Source organism: Callospermophilus lateralis, chromosome X (assembly GCF_048772815.1).
Source record: "Callospermophilus lateralis isolate mCalLat2 chromosome X, mCalLat2.hap1, whole genome shotgun sequence".
In the NCBI taxonomy this organism is placed as follows: domain Eukaryota; kingdom Metazoa; phylum Chordata; class Mammalia; order Rodentia; family Sciuridae; genus Callospermophilus; species Callospermophilus lateralis.
Window position 1 is genome coordinate 125998444 of NC_135325.1, and position 14303 is coordinate 126012746.

General features: G+C 48.1%; 1 protein-coding gene across 5 annotated transcripts; it reads right to left on the reverse strand.

Moving 5' to 3' along the window:
- Nucleotides 1–19: 19 nt before the first annotated feature.
- Fam3a (FAM3 metabolism regulating signaling molecule A) lies at nt 20–12823 on the reverse strand. Of its 5 annotated transcripts, none has more exons than XR_013154648.1 (11): nt 12715–12823; nt 12364–12436; nt 10202–10315; nt 9607–9630; nt 6833–6956; nt 6645–6703; nt 6141–6191; nt 5739–5823; nt 5530–5656; nt 4244–4519; nt 20–157 (listed from the first exon to the last, which is right to left on the reverse strand). XR_013154648.1 is itself a non-coding variant. In XM_077106947.1 (10 exons), the coding sequence occupies exons 2-10, from the start codon at nt 12374–12376 to the stop codon at nt 4424–4426; spliced, it is 693 nt and encodes a 230-aa protein (XP_076963062.1). In that variant the 5' UTR covers nt 12377–12436; nt 12715–12823; the 3' UTR covers nt 1049–4423. The 5 variants fall into 5 exon arrangements, 2 of the variants coding, with proteins under 2 accessions (XP_076963062.1, XP_076963063.1); XR_013154647.1 differs by having other exon boundaries at nt 157–244; XR_013154649.1 differs by lacking the exon at nt 20–157 and adding an exon at nt 784–852.
- Between the last annotated feature and the right edge of the window lie 1480 nt (nt 12824–14303).

Here is a 14303-nt window from a genome sequence, read left to right on the forward strand (position 1 = left end):
CCCTCTCCACCAAGGCTCCGCCTGCGCGTCAGATCTCCGCCCTCCCTCGGGGGTCCTCTCACCTCTAGCGACCATAATAGGTTCCAACCGGATGTGACGTTTCTGAGAGCGACGAGCCGTCAAGGGAGCAGTGGACTGACTGCTTCCTGAGTTACACCTGATTGTAACCGGGCACAGTGAATTACAGCTTTCTGTGGTCATCGCCGCCGGTGTGACTCATTTTAGTACTACTAAGGTCCGGTGGCTTTACAGAAAAGGAATAAAAAGAGATGGGCATGGTGGCGCACGCCTCTGATCCTGGTGGCTCTGGAGGCTGAGGCAGGAGGATCATGAGATCAAAGCCAGCCTCAGTAACTTAACAAAGCCTTGTCCCTCAATAAAATGTAAAAAGGGCTAGGGATGTGGCTCAGTGGTTAAGCACCCCTGGGTTCAATCTCCAGTGCTAGATTAAAAAAATGGGGCGGGGAGGTTGTATGTTTACAAACTTTGCTGGGACAACAAAAAATCAGTCTGCATTGTTCTAAAATTAACCTCTTTGGGCTGGGTGTGCATCACAGTGGTAGAGCGTTTGCCTAGCATGTATGAGGTCCTGGATTCCATCTCCAGTACCTCAAAAATAAATAAGTAAAAAAATAATAAAACGAACTTTTGTCATGGCTGTGATGGAGGCAGTGGTGCCTAAAGTACTTGCTCCTTGGAGGTGCAAAGTGTTGTAGTACCTTTTTTTCAAATAAACATGATTTTTAAATTCATTTGTGTGGGAATTTATTTTAAAATGTATTTGGGGTTAGAAGTGTAGCTCAGTGGTAGAACACTTGCTTAGCCTGTCAGGCTCAGTTTGGATTCCCAGCACTGTAAAAAAGAATGTTGTATAGTTTAATATGTGTATATGACATATAAGCAAATGTTCAAATGTTGGGCATGCATGCTTAAAGGGCTTTGATATATAAACCATTAAAAACATTTGCAGCTGTAACTCCAGGCTGTTCTTTAGCCATAGAGAACCAATAAGTACACCACTTCTGTGCATGTACTTGGCATCCTGGAACATTCATACTATCCCTCTCAAATGGTACTGTGGCGGCGGTGGAGGGGAGATTCCTGACAGAAGCAGGTGGTACTTGGAGCTAGGATACCCGAGATGGCTAGGCTGGAACAAGGATATCTAGTTCCAAAAGAGAAGTCATCTGGACTGAGAGACCACTACAACAAATGATAGCAACGACCAAAACAAAATGAATGTACTTAAGATGGGAGACCCACCACTGTATTGTATTAAAGGGCCACGGTGCTGACTCTGAGAGGCAAGCTTAGCTCCTACTCTCCAGGTAGGGGCCTCCAGAAATATTTTGTGATAAGTAAGCATGCATGGAGGGCATATACAAGCATATGTACAAGTATGTGACACAGGGATGTATGGTGACAGCTGTTGTTTTTGCCTATCTAGCATAAAGTCATAAAACATATGTTTTCTCTGAAAGAACCATCCATTCTCCGCTTTCAGTTCAGTACACATGGTTTCAATGTGATAATCCCAACACTGGCTCCTGGGGCAGGCACATGCCCAGATGTAGCCAGTTAAAACCACTCATTTTTGTGGCAGAATAAGCCCATAATCCAATCTAGACTAAGGAGTTAGTCCCTAGGTACTTGTACTGAAACTACTGGGAAGGTGGGAGGTCTTGTTTGCTGGTGTTACTACACTGGCACCTTTACTATTTCCCTCCCTTCCACTACCTGGGAAGACAGCATATTGGAAAAATGAAGCAAATACAGAAAAGCAGAGCCAAGGAATGGAAAGAACCCATGTCCTAGTGACATTATTGGAGCTAGAAGCACCCAGGGGTTTGGGGGCCCATTAAAGGAACAATAAATACCATCCTCCTTTTTTTTCATACTTCAGTTTTAGTTTGGATTCTGGCACTTGTAACTGAAGATGTCTGAACTGCTAAAGGGTTGACCTTGGATAGGAGGAGCATGATATCCTGGCAAAAGACTGCAGAAAACTCATCCAGACTCTGCTCCCCACCATCAGCTTCCTGGCCCATGTTGGGCCAACTGGGGAATAAAGCGGGCCTGCTGTTTACATCTGTTACATGGGCAACACCCCAGTGGGGCACAGCCTCAAGGAAGAAGGAACTATCACTCTGGCTCTCTTATGTGTGCACAGTGGTTGGTCCTACACTGGCACTTCGTGAATGTTTGGTAAACAAATGGACAAATGGAGGAAAATTGGATAATCACAGCACACTGGGAGGCATAGTGAGGTCTTTACACTTCCCAGCCTTACACTGAGTACCCTCAGTGAGGTTCCGTTTCATCTTGGGCAAGCTACTAACCTGTGGAATTGTATACACCTAACTTCTAACCTCTAGGCTCCATTGTAACTCTTCAAGCTCACAGGGTCCTTTACTTTTTTCTGTACAGTGAGGATAATGGCCAAATTTTGTAGGGTTTGCTTCAACATATAGGGAGTAGAGGTGTGCAGATGAGACATTAGCCATGTATTGATCACTATAGAAGCCTGGTAAAGGGTACATTGGAGTTGATCATATTATTCTCTCTACTTTTGGAGATGTTTGAAATTTTCCATAGTAAGATATTTAAGAAATGAGCCAGGCATGGTGGACATGGCTGTAATCCCAGTGACTTGGGAGGCTGAGGCAGTAGGATTGCAAATTGTTAGAGGCCAGCCGCAGTGATTTAGCAAGACTCTGTCTCAGATTAAAGATAAAAGGGCTAGGATATAGCTCAGTAGTAAAGCACCCCTGAGTTCAATCCCCAGACTGCAATTTTTTTTTCTAGAAATAAATACACCTTTGATACTATAGTGGTAGGTACATGTCATTACACAATTTTGTCAAAACTCAGAATGTACAATGCCAAGAGTGGACCCTAATGTAAACCAATGTAGATTAATTGATTTTTAACAAATGGAGGATGGGGGGAGACACTATATTTTTTGCTTAGTTTTGCTGTGAACCTAAAATAGCTCTAAAATGTTTCCTAGAAAAAGGGAATATACTATTATGAGCTTGGCACAGGCTCAGGGCTGGGCATTGGCTGCTACGAACATCATCTACATGCAGGCTGAGCTGTCCTCATTTCTCTGGTTTGATCTTTGCAGTTCTGGCATAAAAACTACTTTCTTCCTGGTGGGTCTTTTTTCCTGGGAACTCCCATGCCTCTAACTTGATATCTATCTGCCCTTGACTTTCATTCTGAAGGTTTGCTTTGCACTCAGTACTTTCCCTGGGTCTGGAAGCACTTAATGCCTAGGAGTTGAAGGTTCAGAAAGCCTGTCTGCACAGCAGGATCCTAAGTCCATCACCCCCTAACACAGATACTTCAAGAATGCCTGACTGTCTTCTCAAATTACCACAATGCCCTGATTCCTCCCATCTGGGAAGTCCAAGCCACCCTTTCTTGTTTTTTGGAACTCAGAGTGCTTCTACACCCCTTATTTGTATGTCAGCACCTTGACTGGTTTTAGTTATTTTACTTGTCCCTACAGGTGCATTGTGGGTGGGAGGAAGTTGGTGAGTTTCCTTGGGTCCCAGAAGACAGAACCATGTCTCCAGTTAAGGCTATGGGTGACACCAACTGGGGAACTACTCTGCTTACCACTTGAGTCACATCTTAGCCACTGGGGCGGGGGGCTGTCAATGGCAGGGGCCCTATAGAGAAAGGCTGTCTACTAAGGCTGTGGGGACAGGTTGGCTGAGTCTCTAGGACTTATCCCCTCCATGCACATAATACCACCCCTGACTCTCCACTGAGGACAACATCTGAATGCATTTCATTCCATTGGGGGCCATCAATTTATTAAGAGGTCATCTAGAAGGTGGGCCCTCTGACAAACCGCATACTGCCATGTACTGCATTAGGGGCTGTGACCAGGCTCTGGCTACCTCACTATCCAAGGCCAGTCTGCTCTAAAGGCCCCTTTCCTGCTGAGAGTGAGGTTAAAGGCAGGCAGGCATGTGAAAGTGCTTACTAGGTTTGGCTCACTGAAAGCAATCACACTGTAAGCAAGTTTGGACCACAATATAGTGAGTGGGTCTGGAAGGGAGAGGTTCTGGAAGATGCCCCAACCTGCAAGTAGCTACTACAGTGAGAAGAATGGGCACCTAGAGCCTTTGCAGCTAGGGGCACTTGGGAATTGGGAAGGAGATGACATGAGTGGAAGAAAGGGCTAAGTGGGGGCTGACTGGGACCAGCTTTAGGAAAAGGAGATGGGTACCTGGGCTCCTATGACAAAGTATGATGGGCCAGCTCCACAGTCCCCATCATCTTGGGGTCACTGCCTCAGAGCCCTGATGTGTTGGGGCTGAGGAGCCTCCTGCCTGGGCATGGGGCAAGACCTCGACTCTGTGTTGGCACCATGTAGACTCCCTCAGCCTGGTCCTGGTGATTGGCTGTGCTAGCTGGCCACACTTCTCCGCGGGATGCAGCCTTCCATCTCCAGCGCCTCAGGCCAGCCCTCATACTTGTTGGTGTGCTTACTGTTCTTCACATGCTGTGAGATGGAGGGAGCAAGAAGTCATGGTCTGGCCCTTAGGGACAGGGGACAGAAGTGGGCCAGGACTCTGGCCTTTGTGTTGTAGACCACCTGTGTGCTCTCCAGGCACTGGTTCCCTCCCTCTGCCCCAGGAAAAAATGACAACAGCTGTAATGACCTATTCCCTTGCAGGCAGGCAGCTTGGGGGTGAATTTCTGTGTACTTATATAGGCTTGGAGGGGAGATAATACGTGTGTACCCCACCATAAGGAGTTATCAGAAGCTGTACTGAGAACAAGGCCATGGGGACATTTTTTTTCCCTTGGGGAAGGGGGCAGCTTGAGCTATCTTTTTGTTAGCCAGAGCCTTCTAGAAATTTGTGTCATACAGATCAGACCTTGGGGCTGGGGCTATAGCTCAGTGGTAGAGCACTTGCCTATCATGTGTGAGAGTGCACTGAGTTTGATCCTCAGCACCACATAAAAATAAATAAATAAAACAAAGGTGTTCTGTCCATCTACAACTAAAAAAAATATTTAAAAAAGAGCATATCTGGGGATGCTGTGGCTTTTGCTGGACTGGGAACCTCCCACAGAATGAGGATGGTGACTAGGGCTCCTTCTCACCCAGCCCCAGCACAGGGCCTGACATGTTGACTCAAGAGGGCAGCAAGGGTGTATGGTATGGATTGGGGATACTGGGTTTTGAGAGAATTAAGACAGTACTGAGCATCATGAAGGAGTTGGGAGGATGGTTTCTTAGCTATGAGTCTTGCCACTGTGCAAACTTTGCCATTTAAAGACCCTTTAGGGTGCAATGCACATAGGATAGGGAAGGTCAAAGTTACTGCTCCTCCTTGTGCAGAAGGCAAATGGGCCAGGGTCACCCAGGGACAGATGGGGGACAGGGCTATTGTCTGTTTGCTTAGGGCCTAGCTGGAAAAAATTCAGGGTAGGCTGTGGTGTGAAGAGATGGGGTGGCCAGGCTTCCAGGGCTAGGAGGCAGAGGTGCTGAGTTCTCTGCTGTACCTGCTCAAAAGGGCTCTTGTTCTGCACACCCTTGGCCCCCACAAACACCCAGCTGTCGCGGAAAGCTAGCTCCTTGGCATTCCTGCTGCCCAGCTCACTGAAAAGCTTCCTGGTCTCTTCATTCATCCTAGCACACAGAAGAAGAAATGTGAGTTGTGAGCTGTCACTGTAGAGGGACAAGACTGAGATTGACCATGACACTCACTTACTTGGTGGCTGGGTCGTCATAGGATGCCACAAACACCAAGGTACCTTCATGTAGTGGCCGAATGAACTTCAACAGATCATTGACATCTGGAGGGTGGCAGAAGGCAGGACCCACTGAGCACCCCTTCTCCCACCAATCCTTGTTCTCTAACTGATAAAACCCAAGTAGGGATTGGCCCCTGGATGTGCCAATGTACAAATGTACAGGGACAAATTGGTAAGGAAGCTTGGAACATCCTATTACAAAAAACATAGCCTCTGGACAGAGGTAATGATCTTTCCCCTCCTGTTGCCTTTTGTGAACCCAGGCAAGTGCTTGAAAAGCCCAAGCACATGGACACAGGGGAAACTCACCCAGTCATTTTTTGTCAGTGAAGAAATAGGAATCTTTGACAGCCACTCACCTCCAGCCCACATGTCGAAGGCACGGGCCTCAATGAGCTCACCGCTGACCCCTGCATTGAGAGGAGGAAGGGAGTCTTCCTGGGTGAGCTGCCAGAGTCACTCCACTCTACCACCTTGGCCCTCAAAACACACTCAGAACACATTGGATGGGGAGGTGGCAAAAACTTCCTTTCTGGAAGTTTTTCAAACATTTTCCTATTTATCCCCTTGTTGATAGTTGTAGCTCACTCAGAATTGTAGAGCCTCTGCCTGGCATTTGAGGCCCTCTAGGGGCTCCCATGAAGTGCCCTTCAAGTCCCTGGACCCTTCTAGTTCTTCAATGCTATCATGCTTTGGTTCATTGAGTCACACAGACCCCTTCCCAGACCTCCCTGAGAGTTCCTAGATGGAAGGGTCAGGGAAAACACCCAGAAGCCGCCTAGGGAGGAAATGCAGAGTGCAGGTCATGGCATGGCTTCTACCTCTTTGGTCTCAACTCTGACCCCAGAGCATGGGGAACTCACCATTCACCAGGGCAATGTTCAGCCCACGGCCCACGTTGTCCTTGACACTGCTCATGAGCCTAAAAGGATGGAAGACTTCCAGTGGGCACATCTGCTCCAATCTTCCTTGCACAGCCCTCAGCCCTTGTGGAACCAGTCTCAATTCCACCAGCCCATTTCCCAAACCCCATGTATCCCAAGGAGCTCACATCTTGTCCTCGAGGCAGATCTTGGGTCCGATGACGTTGGCAGCCCCACTGACCATGCGGAAGGCTAGGTGCTCCTCAGGACATGGCTGGGGCAGGCCACACTTGTACTTCCTGGCCCGTGGTTCTGAGCAGGGACAGCAGGTATGACCCATGGGCCTGGCCCTGGTGTCACCTAAGATCTGAGTCGGGAGGTCAGGACCAGCCATAGGGTCGAATAAGTGACCATATAGCAGGGAACTCAGTGGGGGTCATGGCTCAGGCTAAGGCCAGGGACACTTCATGGAAACTGTGTTCTGCTGGCAAGGTGACAGGGACTCAAGGAGGCTTTTCTGCGCTACTGGTGGGAGAAAAGAAAGGAGGTCAAGAGCCCTTACACAGCCAGGAACAAAGCAGGGGTGGAGAAAGTTAGGTTGGGGACCCAAATACATACACAGGGTACACAGCTAGACCAAAGTGGTAGAACTACAGCAGGTGAGGAAAGCACAGGGATCTGCTAGTCTGATTTCCATAGGGTGAGGATGGGTGGACAGCCTGTTATGGGTTGAGCTGTGTTCCCACACAAGACAAGTTGAAGCCCTGACTCCAAGTACCTCAGAATGTGGCCTTGTTTGGAAATAAGGTCTTTATAGATAAATTAGTTAAGATGAGATCATACTGGAGTAGGTTGAGTCCTGAATGCAACATGACTGGTGTCCTTATAAGGATAACAGACAAAGGCACAGTGAAAGAGGCAGCTGTATGACAATGGAGGCAGAGATTAGAGTGACATAGCCACAAGCCTTGTTGATAACTTGATTTCAGAGTTTTGGCTTCCAGAACTGTAAGAAAATACATTTCTGTTGTTTAAGCCACCAACTTTGTGATACTTTGTTATGGCAGCCCCAGGGAATTGATGTAGATTTTGGTACCAGGAAGGAGGGTGCTTATGTGGCAAATACCTAAACATGTGGAAATGGCTTTGGAGCTGGGTGGTGGGTATACGATGTAGAATTTTGAGGTGCATGGTAGAAAGGGCCTAGATTGCCTTTAAAAGATTGTTGGTAGAAATATGGACCACAAGCTGTGGGTGGTGTTACATGTCTATAATCCCAGAGACTCAGGAGATTGAGGCAGAAGAAGCACAAGTTTGAGGCTAGCCTCAGCAATTCAGCAAGGCTCTAGGTAACTTAGCAATACCCTGTCCTAAATAAAAAAATAAAAAAGGCTGAGGATGTAGCTTAGTGGTAAAGTGCCCTGTTTTAAATCTCATCCCCCCCAAAAAAAGAAAATGGATTATAAAGATGATTCTGATGAAGGCTCAAAAAGACAAGAGAGCTACAGAGAAAGCTTCTATTGTCTTAGGGAATGTATATGTTATCACAAACAAAATGTTGTTGGAACTATGAACATTAAAGGTACTTTTGGCCTGGGCATGGTGGTGCATGCCTATAATCCCAGCTATTGTGGAGGTTGCAATATGAGCGTCATATGTTCTAGGCCAGCCTGGGAAACTTAGAGAGATCCTGTCTCAAAATAAAATTTAAGGACTGGGGTTGTGGCTCAGAAATACAGTGCTCGCCTAGCACATGCAAGGTGCTGGGTTTGATCCTCAGCACCACATAAAAATAAATAAATAAAATAAAGGTATTGGGTCTAATCAGAACTAATAAATAAATAAATAAAATAAAACTTAAAAAAGAGCTGGGGATGTGGCTTAGTGGTAGAATGTTTGCCTAGCATGTGTGAGGCCCTGGGTTCAATCCCCAGCTCTAAAATTAAAAAAAAAATGTGCTTTTGGTGAAATCTCAGAGGGAAATAAGGAACATATCACTAAGCATTAGAGGAAAGGCCATCCTTCTCATAAAATGGCAAAGAACTTGGTTGTCTTGTGGTCTAGTGTCTTGTGGAAAGGAGAATTTATAAGTGTTGAACTTGGATATTTAGCTGAGGTGATTTCTAACAAAGTTGAAGGTGTGGCCTGGTTTCTCCTTGCTGCTTACAGTGAAGTGTGAGAGCAGAGAGAGAAATTGAGGAAAGAATTGTAAACAATGAAGGAACCAGAATATAAAGATTTGGGAAATCAGCCTAATCATAGTGCAAAATGAGAAAGCATCCTCTAGAGAGAATACCAAGGGTGTGTGGCTGGCCAAGCATTTGCTAAAAAAGATGAGGTGGGTAGCCTGTGGGTACACTCCATCCTTTCAGAAATCTGGACTTGAAATGTGGGTATCTAGGTAGGATCTGTGGAGAACTCTCATCTTATAACTTGGACCCTCATGAATTGTACAAGAGACCAAAAATGGTTTTGTTAGTATTTTATACCAGCAGAAATACTGACAGTCTTAACTGAAAGGGACAGGTGATTCTGAAGACAGACCTGGGGATTCAGAGGCCAGAGAGGGTACAGAACCAGACAGTAAGAACATGTCTTGTTCCAGAGGAGAGGGTCACCCCAGCAGGCCCAGAGAGTAGAGCATCAGACCATAGAGAATTCTTAGGCCTTGAAACCTTGCCTGCTGGGTTTGGGGTCTTCTTGGGATCAGTGATTCTTTTTTTTTTCCTCAAAATTTATCCTTTTTGGAATAGGAATGTTTACTGTAAACCTGTCCCTCCACTGCTTTCTAGCAGCAGGTAAATTGTTTACTAGGTTCACAGCACAGCTGGCTGTGATAGCTAGTTTGGGGAGGGAGCGATGGAGAGCAGAAATGCTGGGGGACTAGGGGAAGCAGGGATGTTACAAAGGCAGTTTGAGGGGCAGGAACAGGGGAGAAGCTGAGAGGTAACAGGAACCTTACCTGCAGTCACAGAGCTTTCTGGGCCTGTGGGTACAGAGAATTGTTTCTGTTAGCATGGAGGCCTCCAAGAGCCTACAGCAGGGCAGTGAGGCTCAGGGGCCAGGGACTGGGCCAGGGACTAAGCCAGGTTGCCCTTGGCATGCTCTCTGCTTATGCCTAAGTGATATTCATATGCAAAACTTAACACCATTTCTGCTCCAGAAAGAGGGTGAATTGGAATTGTAAAGAATGGTCAGGTGATGTATCACTAGTCACCTTCCCCATCTCAGAGCCCAGCAGACAGCCTGTAGGCATCAACCAGGGTGTTATTCTCAACTTTTAGTGGAAGCTTTCTTATCCCTTACTCTGACCTTACTAACTCCACTGGACACATGACTATAATTAGTGGGTGTTGCTTTCCTAGCTGAAGCTCCTGATTGGTAGGGGAAAGGATGCATTTGGTTCCAGGAGGTAGGCTGAGGGCAGCCAGAGGCACCCGGCGGGGGAGGGGGTGGAGAACCCAAGTTGCCTGCATCCCACCCTGGACATCTGTCCCAAGACCAGGAGGCCACCCTGGGGACCTCTGCAGCGAAGCAAGGGAGGGTCCCACACTCACTGTTGAAGAGTTGCTGGATGCGAGGAAATCCACTGCCAGGCCCACCCAGGAGGATGCTGACTATGATCCAGGTAAGACCCACAGTGACAACTAGGGCCATGATGCGGAGCGGGCCTGGAGGCAGGACAGACACGGGGCAGGCCTACCTCAGATGCTGGTGACCTCCGGAACCATCCCATGACCCCTCATGATGAGATCTCCCCTTCTGCTTGGGAAGAAGTGACCAGAGGATGGGAAGGTGGGAACTGACCCCATCCAGCAGGCCCAAGAGGGAAACTCAAATTCCCTGGCAGGTGGATGGATGAAACTGACTTCAAACTTCCAGGCTTCCCTGGAAAGGTTTCCTTGGAAGGTTTGGAGGGGCTTTTCAGAATTCAAGTGTTCCAGAGGACTCCAAGGATTCTCTTCTAGGACCTCCCTCAGCTTCCTGCCTTTGAGACCACCAATGGATACCTTTGAGACGACCAAGGTGTTTGTGCCCCACCCATCTGCCACCCCTCTTCTTGTTCGCGGGTGCGTGTGTGTGTGTGTGTGTGTGTGTGTGTATAAGGGAGAGATGCTGAGGATCAAACCCAGAGATTGTACATGCTAGGCCAGAGCTGTGCCACTGAGCCACATGTCTAGCCTCTTTCCTCCTATTCTGATGGAGGGTCCTTATGCCTTTTGAAGACCAGTCCCTTCACTCGCTGCAAACTGGATCCTTGTTTCCCTTCCCTTCTCAGAGTTCTTGTAATAGGGATCTTTATCCTCACCCTCCCACATTTCAACATTGCTAATTTTAAGACTGAAAGAAGAAAAAGCTCTCCTTCAAAACCCCATCCTCATGCTATTTACCCTTGCCTTCCTTTTCTCCATCAAACTTAGTTTTTTTTTTTTTTTTAATGTGGTGCTGGGGATCACACTCAGTGCATCACATGTGATAGGCAAGTGCTGTACCACTGAGCCACAACCCCAGCCCACCCCATCAAACTTTAAAAGTCAACTATAGGAGCTGGGGATGTAACACAGTTGTAGACTGCTTACCTAACATGTGTGAGGCCCTAGGTTCAATCACAGTCCCCCCACCCAAAAGTCAACTACAGTCTGCCTTTCCATCATCTTACCTCCCACACTCTCCACAGCCTGCTTCAATTTGGCCTTGCACCATCCCAACCAAATATCTGGTAGCCAAGGCCACCCATAAATAACTGTCATGATGTCATGCCCCCAGTCATCCATTGGCTTTGATCTTCCTTGACCTGTTAGTGGACTACTCATGCCCTCCTGATGAAAACAATTCCCTGCTGGCTTCCAGGAAAGCAGTCTCCTGACCTATATGCTGCTTTTTCTCCTTGGTTAGATGATCTTCCTCTACCTCCCCTTAAGCTGGACAGAAGGGCTGAGTGGTAGACTGCTGGTGTAGAATGGATGAGGCCCTGATCCAGGTAAGACCCACAGTGACAACTAGGTCACTGAGAAAGGGGGAGGGTGGAGAAAACTGGACAGAGGCAGCCTTTTGTACCAGGCTGCCTTCTTATCTGTATCTGTATTTTCTTTTTTGGTGATTTTATCTACAGCCAGGTGTTGAATTAACAACATGTAATGATGACTTCTTGTTGTCTACCTCCAACCCTGAGCTCTGTTGTATCTCCACCCTCCCAGTCCCTTCCTCACTACCCAGATTCAGTTGGTAAGTACATCAAGCTGTGACCTTAGCAGATCTGAACTCCAGTTCTTAGTTTCTACTTTCCATCTTATCCCAGCCTGTCCTTCCATAAGGCATCTTTATCTTAGTTGTGCAGCTGATACCAGAGCTGTCATTTGGGCTCATATCCAACCGTACAGGCAGCTTTGTCAGTTTTTGTTTAAGAGTAGACCTCTCCATCGGTACTCTGCACCCATCTGCACCCCGCTGCCATGCTCTCTGGAGCCTCTGTCACAACTCATTTTCCAAAAAGCAGTCGGCTTGTTATCTGAGTTGGGTGAAATTTATATAATCCTTTATCTCATAGTTTGGGAAGCTGAAGTCCTCAGAGGTGAGGATTTTTCTCAAGGTTACCGAATAAGTGTTTGTTCACAGTCCTCCATTTTCTCAATCAACCCCAGTGGTTCACCCGGACCCTTCCTGACACAGATGTCGGGACACCTGGGCCTTCCTCCCGTTAGCCGTGGAAGCCACCCACCTGCCAACCTCATGTCCACTTCTCCCGCTGGGTTGGGACCGCCGGCAGGTGCACCGTTTGGGGACAGTGCGCTCTGGGGGGAACAAAGGAAAAGAGCAGGTTTGGGCAGGGGCCAGGGGCAAGTCTGTCCCGGGCCTCTGCTGGGGGGCAACACAATCGGTGTTATGTTGTTTCTCAAACCAGTCCTGAACGTGTCCAGGAGGGGCGTCGGGAACCCGCTGGCAAACAGAAGCCTCCGGGACTGGGGCGCAGAAGTGGGTGTCTCGGACTCAGGTCACTCCCGAGAGAAACTCGGGGCTAAGGCCATTCCTCCCGAGGCTGAGACGGCGACCGGGCTGGCCGGGGACTTGCCTGGCCGTGGGAAGACGTGGGCCCGGTCAGGGAATGCCCCGTTGGGCCAGTGCCCGGTTCTACACAGGGAGGAGAAGAAGCTGCGCAGAGGAACCCGGCAGGCCTGGCAATGGCGGCCGGGGGAGGGGCCAGAGCTCGCAGGCACCGCCCGCCAGGGGCCGTGCCCTGAGGGAGCCACAGCCCCGCGCAAGCTCCACCTCCAAAGCCGCCAAGTGGGAGGAACCGGTATCTACCCCGCCCCCTCTATGCTGACGTCACGTCCCGGGGTCTCCCTTTAGACATTCCTTGGGTGGGAGAAACGACCTTTCTGAGTTGGTGCGCTAGCGCTCCCCTCTGTTTGTTCCTTGAGGCTGTCAGTTATCCAAGGTCTGAGAAGGGGTGTATTGACGACCTGGACATTAGAAATTGTTGTAACGTGCCACTTAAGAACGTAGAAGGTCCACAGGTACCATATGGGGAAAACAGAATCCGACAAGCCTGAACAAACCAGGATAAGCCTTTGGATGCCTTTCCTTCCAGTCTGCATTCTGTCTAGAAGTGCGTTCCTTCTGCTTTACGTATCAGTCAGTTTGACAAGGGCGTCTGAAAAGCTATTTCGACACATTTGAAAGCTCTTGCCTCCTCCTCCAGCCTGAACTCTCTGTCCTCAACTGCGCCCTGATCATTACCGCACTGGGAGGGCTGGGACTACTGTATCAGCTGTTCCCATATGTCTGGAAGACAGCAGCTGGGCAGAATCAAAACAATATCCCTAACCTTTGACCCGGTGGTCAAACTTACAGGACCTCCTTCCTTAGGAAATAATCCAAAATACAATTTATAGAACCAGGCATGACACTACTCTGGTTAGAATCCAGTAGATTCTAGTTTGACATACACAACACACTCTCATACACACTTCTCACAAACATGATCAAAGTGATCTATTTTAGCAGTCAGTCTTCTGTGATGGTCATGGATTTGTATTTGAGTTTTGTCACCAAATTTGGTGGCCTCTCATATTTCTCTGGTACCAAACATTGGGCTTTATGGTATCCTCAGTGGGGCCCAGTACAAGTAGCTGTCAGTTACATACATCCCTGAACCAACAACAAGGCCCAAGGCACCTGCCAGATCAATAGTTCCTAGATAATAGTGTTTATACCTTGCCTGCAGCACACAAGGAAAAGTTGATTTAATAAGTCCTCTGAGGGTCCAGACACAACTCCCCCCTTCCCTAGGGACACCACACAAGTGATATACATTGAAGGACAGCCTGCAGGAGTCCCTTATTTTCTCTGGGACTTCTTTTTGGTGCTGGGGATTAAACCGAGGACCTATATAAGTTGCTAAGCATATACTCTACCACAGAGCAGCAACCCAAACCCTAGGACTGTTTCCTGATGTGCATACAGAAAGAGGTTACACTTGAACCCCACAGCTCTTCACCCTATCCACCCTGCTTGGTGCTGACCATTGTGCTACATAGAACACATATGCCCTGTCCATAGTCCAGCTTTTCCTGTTGGGACTCTTCAATCCCCATGAAGGTTGACAGACTGAGGGACACTGTCATTTATCATTCAAAGTCAGCATTTGGCTCAAGACAG